Source organism: Oppia nitens, unplaced genomic scaffold (assembly GCF_028296485.1).
Source record: "Oppia nitens isolate AA-2021 unplaced genomic scaffold, nextdenovo-longstitch-racon4-pilon3 scaffold12_pilon_pilon_pilon, whole genome shotgun sequence".
NCBI lineage: Eukaryota > Metazoa > Arthropoda > Arachnida > Sarcoptiformes > Oppiidae > Oppia > Oppia nitens.
In genome coordinates this window covers 1,452,501-1,466,041 of record NW_026533191.1, presented here as the reverse complement: position 1 = coordinate 1,466,041, position 13,541 = coordinate 1,452,501, and the positions used below count along the sequence as shown (strand labels likewise).

The 13,541-nt window shown below is 28.9% G+C and overlaps 1 protein-coding gene across 1 annotated transcript; it reads right to left on the bottom strand.

Moving 5' to 3' along the window:
- Positions 1 to 5,272: 5,272 nt before the first annotated feature.
- On the bottom strand, positions 5,273 to 12,933 carry LOC128954499 (mucin-3A-like). Its single transcript, XM_054300088.1, has 9 exons — positions 12,383 to 12,933; positions 11,656 to 12,290; positions 9,962 to 10,879; positions 9,433 to 9,888; positions 8,062 to 9,348; positions 7,587 to 7,952; positions 6,413 to 7,501; positions 5,909 to 6,277; positions 5,273 to 5,823 (listed from the first exon to the last, which is right to left on the bottom strand). The coding sequence occupies exons 2-9, from the start codon at positions 11,818 to 11,820 to the stop codon at positions 5,317 to 5,319; spliced, it is 5,157 nt and encodes a 1,718-aa protein (XP_054156063.1). The 5' UTR covers positions 11,821 to 12,290; positions 12,383 to 12,933; the 3' UTR covers positions 5,273 to 5,316.
- Between the last annotated feature and the right edge of the window lie 608 nt (positions 12,934 to 13,541).

Here is a 13,541-nt window from a genome sequence, read left to right as displayed (position 1 = left end):
TAAAATAGTTAAAAATAAAATTTAAAAAAACTAATTTTATAATTATAATTAATTTTATAATTATAATTAATTTTGTAAAATTATTATCAATTTTTTTTGTTTGTTTGTTTAAAAAATTTTAATGAAATTTTAATCAATTTGTTTTCATTGATTGATTGTTTGTTTGATTTTTTTTTCAATCAATAGGAACTGTAGGCAAACTATTTCGACCCTGGGTTAGCTGCCGGTGCGTCGACTGTAATGTGGTTATAGGATCCGATAGATTGGCCGATATTATTAAAATGGCGCTCAAAAAACGTGACAACAATTTAGACGACAATACCATCGACGACGACAATGGTTTGGCTACCGGTGCTGATCGGTTGGTCAATCAGCGACCCAACAAACGGATGCGCGCCAAACATAGCTTAGAGGACTCTAGCGATTGTCGGTCAGAGATATCGACCGATTCAACGATTGTTTATTAAAAAAAATTTAAAAATAAATATAAAATAAATATCCAAACAATCAATGAATTAATATATAATTGAATTAATTTTCAACAACAAAAAAAAACATGTTTTATAATTATATATCATATAAAAAATATTTATTAAATTTTTAATTAAAATAAATTATAATAATTATTATAATAATAATTGTAACTACAGTACTATATGTAATGTATTTCTATCTAATTAAATGTGTTTTTTATATTATTATTATTATTATATAATAATCTATTAATACTTTATTAATTAACTTATTTATAAACTATTATTATTATTGTTTGTATCAATTTTTATATAACAATTAAAATTAATTATTATAAAAACGGCAAAAAAACAGTTTTTTATTTTATTTAATCGAAAATAACAGTATATGTAAAATAAATATTTCTATAAAAAATATCAATTAATTAATAGACTAAATGTATATATATATACATATATATATATATTTATATATCATTAAAACTTTATACTCTAATAAATAATAATAATTAAGTCGATAACCTAGCAATATGTTATTTGATATATTTTATGATAATATATATATATATATAAAAAATAAATGATATTGCACATTTTTAACATAAATATTTTTTTTGTTGGTTTTTTTTATCAAAAATTTTTTTAGTAAACATGTTTACTAATCTAAATATACATTTTTTTATATAAAAAAAATAATTATTACTAATTATTAAATTTATTTCATATAAATAAGTCGTTTTAATAATTTCATATAAATTATTTTTATACATAACGTTAATAATGAATTAATTAGTTAATTAGTTATAATTTTTTTTATTAAAAAAACTAATAATTTAATTAAATTTAATTAATAAAAGTTGTATACAACATATATATATATATATATATATTGTAGTTTGAATAAACAAGTAATATATTTAACTATTTAAAAATTACAAGATTTACGTCAATTATATAAATAAATTGATTTTTAAATAGTATTTTTTAAAAATAAAAATTTTTAAACTCATGTTAAATAATTTCATTATAATACTWCTWTAAATTGATATTTAAATATAAATATTTATTTTTTTTAAAAAAACATTAAATTTAATATTAATCTAAAATTATCTCAAAAATAGGTTTATTATAGTTTATTAAAGTTCAATATATATATATATAATATAAGTTAGTTATATAACATCACTACCGTATATTGATTTTAGCTAAAATTAAATATTTTATAATACATTTATTATACAGTATGTACTGTATATATATATATATATATATAAATAATTTATATAAAAACATATGTTTGACTAAAATAAAAAATAATTTAATATTATAATATATATATTATAAAACTAATAATTAACAAAAAAATATCTATATAATTTTTAATTAAATATTATTTATTATTATAAAGTAAAAAAATATAGATATTGTTTTATATTACTGTAGATAATAAAACATTTTCTGCTAATTAGTAAATGAAAAAAATAATTATCATATACTGTATGTACTTATAAAATATTAATTATCATTAATTTACTATAAATTATTTATCTATTATTTTTTTAAAAAAAACAACATTACAGTAACATAATTATGTACTAATTAATTTGTTTGTCCTATTTTTTCAAAATAATAATAATAATAATAATTAAATATAGATTGTTATATATATATTAATTAAATTAAAATTTTATTTTATTTTCATAATACTATTTATATATATATATATTAAATGTAAATGTATTTTATAAGTTATAGATTTAAAATAGTTTTCCATTTTTTCTATAGAAATTAATAATATATATATATTATTCATTATATTTTATTTTTATTATTATAATATTAATAATTAATATTATTATTAATATCATATGACATTTATATAGTTTTAATATAAAATACATTTTTTTATTTTAATAAATAAATTGCAATTCATTATTATTGATATTTCAAAAATGTAATAAAATATTTTTTCTATTATATTATTGTATTTTTTTTAAAAAAAAGGTAATATTATAATAAATAATTTTAATGTATTGAAATAAAATATCATTATAATAATAATAATATCTAACTTTTACAATAGCTTAAAATTACAATAGGGTTGTATATATTAATATATAAATTTATATCTATATTATTAATTTTTTTTATAAAAAACTTAATATACAGTACATTAATAATAATTATGATAATAATAGGTTTTGAAAAACATAATTATAATAATAACTTAATTATATTATTATTATTATAGTTTGTTATAAACAAAATTAATTTATTACAGACAATATATTTTTAGTATTATTATAATTACTAAAATTTTTTTTATTATTATTATTATAATTACTAAAAATTTTATTATTATTATTATTATAATTACTAAAAATTTTATTATTATTATTATTATTATTATTATTATTATTATTATTATTATTATTATTATTATTATTATTATTATTATTATTATTATTATTATTATTATTATTATTATTATTATTATTATTATTATTATTATTATTATTATTATTATTATTATTATTATTATTATTATTATTATTATCTAAAAGCTTATCCATCACTGGCGCCACTTATATCACTGTCCATACGTTGCAATTGTCGGCGATTATTATATTTATTATTTTTATTATTACTAAAAATTTTATTATTATTAATATTATTTGTCGCTACCCTACTGGGCATCAGTGGGTTATCTATAGACTGCACTGCTAGCCCTACGCCCTGTTTTGGCATATCTACCACACCATCCATTTTGTCTTTTTGTCGTTCAATTTGCATTAATTTTCTATATATATATATATATGACCCCAAAAAAAATAATTATTAATTTTTTTGTTAAAATTATACAAATATATACAGATTAATGCCAATTAAATAGTTTTAAATTTGAGTAATATATTGTGTTATATTACAAGTTAACTTTACGCTAAGCAAGGTTAGCTTACATAATATTAGGTATAAGTTATATAAAGTATCTTGGTTAAACAATAAATAATATTTATACTCAAATTTAAACACTTTTAAGTGCCATAAACTGTATATATTCTCTATATATATATAAATATTTTTTTAAAATTTTATTAATCAATAATAATTAATAATTAATACCTGTGTCTAATGTGTATGATTTCAATGGCCAACCATAGCAACAAAATGACAATAAATATAGCAATCAATGATACGATTATAACTAAATAAAAAATTGATAAACGATTCAAGTGTTCAACGTATTGGGCAAATGAATCCATTAAACAAAAAAATAATTAATTATTTATTTATTTTTTTATTTACAACAACAACAACAACAAAATTTTAAGAAACAATTATAATGTTTTATATATATTTTTAAATAAATTTATAAATATATGTCAATATATATAAATAGTCAATCATTATATTTGTATAATAATAAAATTATTGTTATTTATTTATTTATTATTTGCCATTTTGATGTATATGTAGACATTTTAAGTGATAAAAATATTTTTATGATATAATAATAATAATAATTTACTAAATCTATTAAAAATAAACTTGTATTTACACATAAAAATATTTTAGTATAATATAAATAATTTTTATATATATATCAAGTGTTTACAGTATTGATGTTTATCTAATTATTTTTAAAGCTATTTGTATGTAATATACTGTATAATAATTATTATTAACTACTTAGAGATTATAAAATAGTTTATATAAAAAATTAAATATTATAATCTACAAACATATATATATATATATATATATATATTTAATCTACAAACTTATAAATCTATAATACTCTATATTTAAATACATAAAAATATTTACTCAAATAATTATTTATATCAAATAATACTTTATATACATGTATATAAATTTATTTATATATTTAGGATAATTGTAAATTGCTAGATTATAGTAGTTATTATAAAGTATATAATATATATATATATATATATATATATATATATATTATAATATATATAAATATAAAGTTATATTGTATTTATCAATATTATTATTATTATTATTTTTATTTATCGACAAAAATAATAGTATATTGTTTGACATACTTATTATCAATGATGACATTATATAAATGTTTTTTTAATTAAATTTTTAATAATACAACTGAATTTATATTGTGTTTTGTATACTAGTTTTTTTTGTTGTTGTTGAATGTTATAAATATTTATTATTATTTTCAGTAATAATTAATAATAATAATTTAATTAAAAAATAAAAGTAATTTCGCAATCAAAAACACACACACACACATTTCAATGATATATTTTTTTATTTATAGATTATCTAGGTCATCGTAAATATATTAGGATCTGTTTAAATAATTTAGTATTATAGTTATAAATAATTAATTATTGCTAATATAACTGTATACAAAAATGATTTCAATCAATAATAATTTATTTTATTTTTTTCTTAAATGACTAACTATTAAGTTATTAATAGTTTTTAGGATTTACAGTTAAATAATAGTATAATCAAAATATCAATAATTATTTTTTTTATTTAATATAATTATGAATAATAATTTTTTTTTATAAATAAATATCTTTACAAATATGTTAATACATAAAACTATTGATAATAATAATAATAATAATAACGATAATAATTGGTAACAATTTGAAAACATTAAAAATAAATTAATTAGTTTTTATTTTGAGATTATCTAATAATAATAATAATTTAATAAATAATAAAAATAATATTATAACAAACATTATACTATATATATATATATATTACTTAACAAAATTATTTAATAATTGTAGTAAAAAAAATACAAAAAAAACAATTTTGTCTTAAATTTTTTGTTGGTTTACTCTTCAAAATCAAAAGCCATTGATTTAGGCATCGATGGTAAGATTGGTTTCGCAATTTTCGGTCCATTATATTGGAAATTAAATTGTTCGGTACCGCCGACGCTGTCGGCACCTTTTGGACTGGCCTTAGCTGACTGATCTAAACCTAGACAAAGATGTCGGGCCATTGTCTTCAATTGTTCCCGATCTCTGAGTATAGGTCGTACATCGGTACCCGCGGATTGCCAAATACCGATTACCGATTGTATATCGGGTACGTCGACAACATAGGTACGAACATCGGGTTGTTCGGCCATTTCGATTGGTCCAATAGTTTCGTTGATGGACAGATCGGGTATAGCCAGCAGCTTGAATTCAACCGGTACCGAATCGCACTGGTTATTGGTAGTACTCAATCGTAACTGTCTATCCACTTGTTTGTCCAAATTGTCGATTAATAGATGATTGTCATCGATAGTCGATAGTAGTTCCCAACGATAGGTTAGTTTATTGAACTTTTCAATCTAATTAATTAAACAAATTAATAAAATATAAGTTTAATTTGATTACAATTATATACAAAATTATATTAGGTTTTTGTTGACTGACCTTATAATGGACGCCCTGTTGGGTAGACTTTTGCCACTTGATGTCCAACGAGTTGTGGCCAACATATTTCGGTTCAATTATGCCGTCAATCGGACGACACTTACAATCGTTGTTGTTGTTGTCGTTGAGAAATATCCAATCGGTTTCTACCGGCAAAGATTCGGCACCGGATAACGGATCAACTGATTTTACCCGAAATCTGATCAAATGTCTGGCCACCAGTTTGTTGATACGGACGTACGATTTTTTCAGTCGACCCACACTTGTCCATCGATCCATTTCTCGGCCATCGTATTGTTTGTCAATCACATACTCCATGGGCAGTGTATCGTTAGTCGGACAGTATAGTGGCGCCCAATTAATCATTACCTGTTCATTGATTTTTTTCAAAAAAAAAACAAATTAGTTATTTAATAACATAAATTGATATACTGTTGTATTATTATATAATTAATTTTATATAATTGTTGTCTTAAATGATCGACTCTTTCTTTCTTTCTTTACCTCATTCTTAGTAATGTTTGTTATATCGCAAGAAGGAGCCGGTATTGTTGGTGAATACAATATCTTATCTATTGGTGGTATTGATGACTTCAATAACTTATCTATTCGTGGCCTTGATTTCGATTTAGTTGTCGTAGTAGTAGTAGACGGTTCAGGAGTTGTAGTCGGTTGTGGTGTTGTTGTTATTGTAGTTGTAGTAGTAGTCGGTTGTGGTGTTGTTGTTGTCGTCGTTGTTGTAGTAGTAGTCGGTTGTGGTGTTGTTGTTGTCGTCGTTGTTGTAGTTGTAGTCGGTTGTGGTGTTGTTGTCGTTGTAGTTGTTGTAGTAGTCTGTTGTGGTGTTGTTGTTGTCGTCGTTGTAGTTGTTGTTGTAGTCGGTTGTGGTGTTGTAGTCGTTGTAGTTGTTGTAGTAGTAGTCGGTTGTGGTGTTGTTGTTGTCGTCGTTGTAGTTGTCGTAATAGTAGTCGGTTGTGGTGTCGTTGTTGTAGTCGGTTCTTGAGTTGCTGTGGCTGTTGTAGTCGGTTGTGGTGTTGTTGTCGTTGTAGTTGTTGTTGTCGTAGTAGTAGTTGGTTGTGGTGTTGTTGTTGTAGTCGGTTCTTGAGTTGCTGTGGTTGTTGTAGTCGGTTGTGGTATTGTAGTCGGTTGCGATGTTGTAGTCGGTTGTGTAGGTGTGGGCATTGGCGGTATAATTATTGAACTATTGTTTTGTACAATCGGTGTTTTGCAAAAATCTAGACTCATATTTCGGGTCACACTTTCCAACTGTCTCTGATCACGTAGTATTGGAAAGACATTTGTGCCCTCCGATTGCCAGATGCCGATCACCGAATGTTGGTCGGGTACGTCAACAATAAACGTACTTATCTCAGGTTGTTCGGGTAATCTGATCGGTCCTATTGCCGTCTGATTGATGGACAGTTCGGGTACAGTTAGCAATTTGAGTTCAACGGGTACCGAATCACATCGATTGTTGGTTACACTCAATCGGTACAGTTTGTCGATGTGTTTGTCCAAATTGCCTACTAATAGATGATTATCAGTGATTGTGGACAGTTGTTCCCAACGGTAGATAAGTTTATTAAACTTTTCAATCTATATATATATTTAAATAATATTTAATATTATTTATTTTAGATAATTGATTGAAAGTTAGTTATAAAATATTAAACCGACTGACCTTATACTGAACACCCGATTGGGTAGACTTTTGCCACTTGATGTCCAACAAGTTATTGCCGATATATTTCGGTTCAATTGGACCGGCTATCGGACGACACTTACAATCGTTGTTGTTGTCGTTGAGAAATACCCAATCGGTTTCTACCGGCGCAGATTCGGCGCCAGACAACGGATCAACTGATTTTACCCGAAATCGGATCAAATGTCTGGCCATCAGTTCGTTGATCCAGACGTACGATCTATTCAATCGACCCACACTTGTCCATCGATCCATCTCTCGGCCATCGTATTGTTTTTCAATTACATAGTCCATGGGTAGTGTGCCGTTAGTCGGACAGTATAGTGGCGCCCAATTAATCATTACCTGTTTATTGTTTAAAAAAAAATATTAATTATTAGTAATAAATACTATTGTATTAAATAGTTAATTGAAATAATTGTTGTCTTAAATGATCGACTCTTTCTTTCTTTACCTCATTCTTAGTAATGTTTGATATATCGCAAGAAGGAGCCGGTATTGATGGTGAGTACAATATATTATCTTTTTGTGGCATTAATTTCGATGTAGTTGTCGTAGTGGTAGTAGTAGTAGTCGGTTCTGGAGTTGTTGTTGTAGTAGTAGTCGGTTGTGGTGTTGTTGTTGTTGTAGTAGTCGGTTGTGGTGTTGTTGTCGTTGTAGTAGTAGTAGTAGGTTGTGGTGTTGTTGTTGTTGTAGTAGTCGGTTGTGGTGTTGTTGTCGTTGTAGTAGTAGTAGTAGTAGTAGGTTGTGGTGTTGTTGTTGTTGTAGTAGTCGGTTGTGGTGTTGTTGTCGTTGTAGTAGTAGTAGTAGTAGTAGGTTGTGGTGTTGTTGTTGTTGTAGTAGTCGGTTGTGGTGTTGTTGTCGTTGTAGTAGTAGTAGTAGGTTCTGGAGTTGTTGTTGTTGTTGTAGTAGTAGTCGGTTGTGGTGTTGTTGTAGTAGTAGTAGTCGGTTGTGGTGTTGTTGTAGAAGTAGTAGTCGGTTGTGGTGTTGTTGTAGTAGTAGTAGTCGGTTGTGGTGTTGTTGTAGAAGTAGTAGTCGGTTGTGGTGTTGTTGTAGTAGTAGTAGTAGTCGGTTCTGGTGTTGTTGTAGTTGTTATAGTCGGTTGTGTAGGTGTGGGCATTGGCGGTATAGTTATCGAAACCTTGTCTTGTTTATCGCAAGCAGGATCCGGTATTGTTGTCAACAATAACTTATCATTATTATTAGGAGGTAGTCGTGCTGTCGTTGTAGTCGTCGATTGGGTGACAATATAATCGGATATCAACGGTTCGGATGGTCCGACAATATTCAATGCCATAACTCGGAACCGGTATTTGGTGTCTGGATTCAGGTGTTTGACGCGCACTAGTATATTGCGCGATTGGCCAACAAAATGCCAGCTATTGTCGCCCATAATCTGTTTTTCTATCTTATAGCCGATAACGGGTGAACCGCAATCGTTGGCTACCGTTTCCCAATGTAAGACAATACTGTCGTCAGTGATATCCGACGCTCTTACGGGTCCGCCGACCGGATATGGTTGAGCAATGTTGGTGGTTATCGCTGCCGTATCGCTGTATTGGGGTATTGTGGTGGTGGTGGTGGTGGCCGTCGTCGTCGACAACTGGCCAGCGGTAACACTGATCCGATATTTGTGTGTCGAATGACATATTAGACCAGTTAGCCAGTGAGCGGTTTGGGTAGTGTTGGCAACCGTTGTCCAAACGTCCAAAAGTTTTGAGTCTTTACTATACTCTTCAATCTAATAGATGTATATATACAGTATAAAACTTATTTGATTGAATAATTTGGTTACTCTAATGGGACAGTTAGTCCCTTATAGTACCTTATAGTACAGTATGTATTCCCGATAGTCGACTGGTTTCCATTGCAATTGTATGGCAGTACTGGTTATATTGGATACAACTATACTTGCGGTGTCGAGTGGTGGACAGATGGCCGGCGGCGTATCTAATGGTAACTGTACAGCAATACGAAAGCTAACCAAATCGGTACCTACAGTATTATTGGCCCGCAAACCGTATACGCCCTGATTAGCCGATTTGTCGGCTCTTTGAATGGTCAGTACGGCTCGATTGTCGTCGACAGTCAGCGCAACGTTCGGCGTACGGTTTGCGTCGATTGCTGTCCCATTGAACAGCCACTCGATGTCCGGTTCGGGTGTACCGCTGACTGGCAATTCTATACGCAAATTCTGGCCATTGTCTACTGTATAATCTCTGACCGATTTGCGGTCAATAATTGGAACACTGGATATAGTAATGGTGACACTGGGAGCGGGCTGTTTAAAATGGGGGGTATGTTTAGTTAATGGTATCGATAGTTTTACGGTATCGGTAATATCGGTAACATACCTCTGACGGGTCACTCATACCATTGGCATTGTTAGCGCTAACACGAAACGTATAGTTATTGTTGGCCAAGACATCGATGACGACGACAGCATTGGTAGCCACTGGCGAATCACGGTCTACGCTAGCGTTACGCCACTGACCGTCGGGTAATTGTTTCAGTTCAACATAATAGCTGTCAACAGGACTACTGGCATTGGTTTTGGCGGCATTGATCGGTGGCAACCATTGCAATACTACCCGTCCTTTATTGTCCAAAACTGCTGTCAGATTTTGTGGCGCCGACAGTTGTTCGGTTCCCGCGCGTCCAGTTAACCGTTCGGATTGGCCAACTGAGTTGATGGCCTGCACCGAGTATAGGGCACCGATATCCTCGCTGGTGGGGCTTTTAATTGAAGTCAAACAGCAACCGATGATATCGGGTTTCGAACACTGGACATTGGCCAGCGGTAACCATTGGCCGGTTTTATTGTCAAATTTGTTGAACACATAGGCCGTAATCGGTCGTCCGCCGTTATCGTCTGGCGGATTGCAGGCCAACTCCAGTGACATCGGTTTCGGTTCGATCGACAGTACACCTGACGGCCGGCCGGGCGGTTGATTGACGGTCAACCTGAATGTGGCCAAATCGTTGCCGGCACTGTTGGTGGCCACCAGTGTATAGACGCCGACATTCTGTTTGTCGGCCGCTTCGATGGCCAGAGTGGCCGAATTGCCTTCAGTCTTAAGCCGAACATTGCCGCTATCATTAGGTTTGATTGATATACCATTGAATAGCCATTCAACTGTCGGTTCGGGTTTGCCCGATACCGGTGCCGATACCCTAACGGGTGACCCGCGGTCGACGTTTGTGTCGCGCATTTGTTTGATGTCAATGTTGGGCGCATTCAGATTGTCCCGGATAGTTATTTTCGGTGTCTCCTATTGGTTCAAAAAAAAAATGGTTCAGGCTTATTATTTTTAATTAATTATTATTATTATTTTTTTAAATAAATTATTATTATTAGTTAATATTAGTTTTATGTTGTTATTGCTAAATTTAATTCAAAAAATTTGTTAATATTTTATTATTATATTACCGGTAGTTTTGTTTTGTTGTTTTTGTATTTTGCATAAACATAGGGGATATATTGTATAAATTTTAAATATTTAATTTAAAAAAAAAAACTATTTAACCAATTTCATATTTGTACTAAATATCTAATAAACTATATAACAATATTTTCAATTACACAATTATAATCTAAGTAAGTGTGTATACATTGAATAAAATAACTTTTATAAAAATAATTATTAATTAGTATTATTATTATTAAAATGAATTTTAACTAATTAATTGTTTAGTAGTTATATTTTTTTCTTAATAAACCACAAAACACAAGTAATTAAAAAAAACATTTTATTTAATAATATATAAATAATAATTAATTATAATAATTAATTATAATAATAAATTAGTAATTATAATAATAATAATTCTAAAATTTTTTAGTTAATTTTATGAAAATTTATTAACTAATTTTTTATAAACTAAAATAACTAATTAATCATAATTTAGTTTCCCCTCAAATAAATTGTATTAATTAATAATTTTTAAAAAAATTATCATAAAATATAATGTGTAAATCAATATACTGTATATTACTATATATAACAACAAATAATATTCAAATAATAATAATAATTTTTTAACATACCCGGGACGGTTTGCTTTTGCCAATTTGGTTTACAGCGCTCACCCGAAACTCGTAGGTTTTATTGACGAAAACATTGGCCAAATTAGCTGCCAGTGTAGCGGCGGGAACCTGTGCGCCAATCAACCAGTCGCCGCCACCAGTGGCCGGTTCCCTAATCTCGACCATATAGCTGGTAATCGGCGAACCGTTATCCTGGATAGGCGGCGACCAGTTTACTACGGCTACAAACGTATGATTGGCTACGCGTACGTTGACCGGCGGCGATGGCGGACCGCGCGGTACTATCGGCGGATCGTTGAGCACCAGCGGCGGCGACGAACCAATCGGATTGACGGCAATTACCCGAAATCGATAGCTTTGTCCCGTCGACAGTGGACCAATAGTTTTTGATAATTTTCCGGTTTTTGTTGCCCGTGTCCACTGGGGTTCGGCCGATAATTTGGATGACGACGACGACAACTCTGGTAACTCTTGTTTTTCAATCAGATAATCAGTAATATCGAGACCTCCCGTATCCGATGGCGGTGTCCACGACAGTACTACCGAATTATAGGTCAAGTTATTGGCCACCAATGGACCGCCGGGCGGTTTGGGTACGTCTAGCACTTCGATCTCAAAGTTGATTGAATCTAAGCCTTTATAAAATAATAATAATAATAATAAATATATAAATTTATTTCATATACAATGAAATCAATTGGTAGAAAAAATCACAGTTTCAACAAACCGACGCTATTTTTGGCCACTACTGTATAGACGCCCTTATCTACGGAACGATTGGCCAGCAAAATGTGTAGCCGATTATCGGCATCAATCGACACACGCTGGCCATCGTCCAATATCGGCGTTACTGATCGGTAATATTGGATCGAAGGTACGGGTATACCGCTATAGGACGGGTCGAATATGGCTTCCTTGCCGGCCACTACTGTCACATTGCTAAAGGATCGCCTGAATACCGGTTTGGCCAGCTGTGTGCATAGTGGCAAGTTTTTTTGCGACCCTTGGCCACCACCACCACCACCTCCGCCCAACAAACCTCCTATATCGACACCGAGCAACGGTTGGTCAGCTGTGCTAATCGGACGACACGGTTGGCCAGTTATCGGGTCTTTGTTGACCGGACGTTGACTGCCCAGACCCAATGTCTGGCCGGTACCCTTGTTTGACGTGGACGGCGGACTTAGTAGCGGTAAATGTAGACCCGAAATCGGTGTCAATTGATTTATTAATAATAATAATAATATGGATAATACTGATAATAGTCGGGCACTTAAGTTGTTTGACGCAAATTGTTTTAACATTATTATTATTATTATATATATTAATTAATTAATTAAAAATATGGCTACTATTATAAATTTTTAAATTTAAAAAAAATTAGCATCTATAATTAGTAATAATATATTTTAACTAATTTTTTTATTTATCTAAAAAAATTAAAAATCATACGATGTTTATTAAATAATTATTAATATTTTTTTTTATAAATATACAGTATATACATATATATATAATTTTTATTAAAACTAAATGGTACTAAATTATTGTATTATCAAAAATTAAAAAAAATCAAATGTGTTTTTTTAATAAAATTATAAGTAATTTTAATTAATTAATAATTTTATATTTATATATATAAATAAATTTATACAACAAAAATGTTTTTTTCGCAATCATTAATGGATGAATAAAATTTTTTAAAAAAAATTTATTAAATTAATAATTATAATTAAATTATCAAAAACTATTAGTATTTTTTGATAAACTTTTTTTTATTATTTTATTCAACAAAATAAAACAATATTATATACAGTAGTTTTAAATAAAATATATAGATATAATATTGCAGTGAAAAAAAAAATAATATATTGTATTATTATACT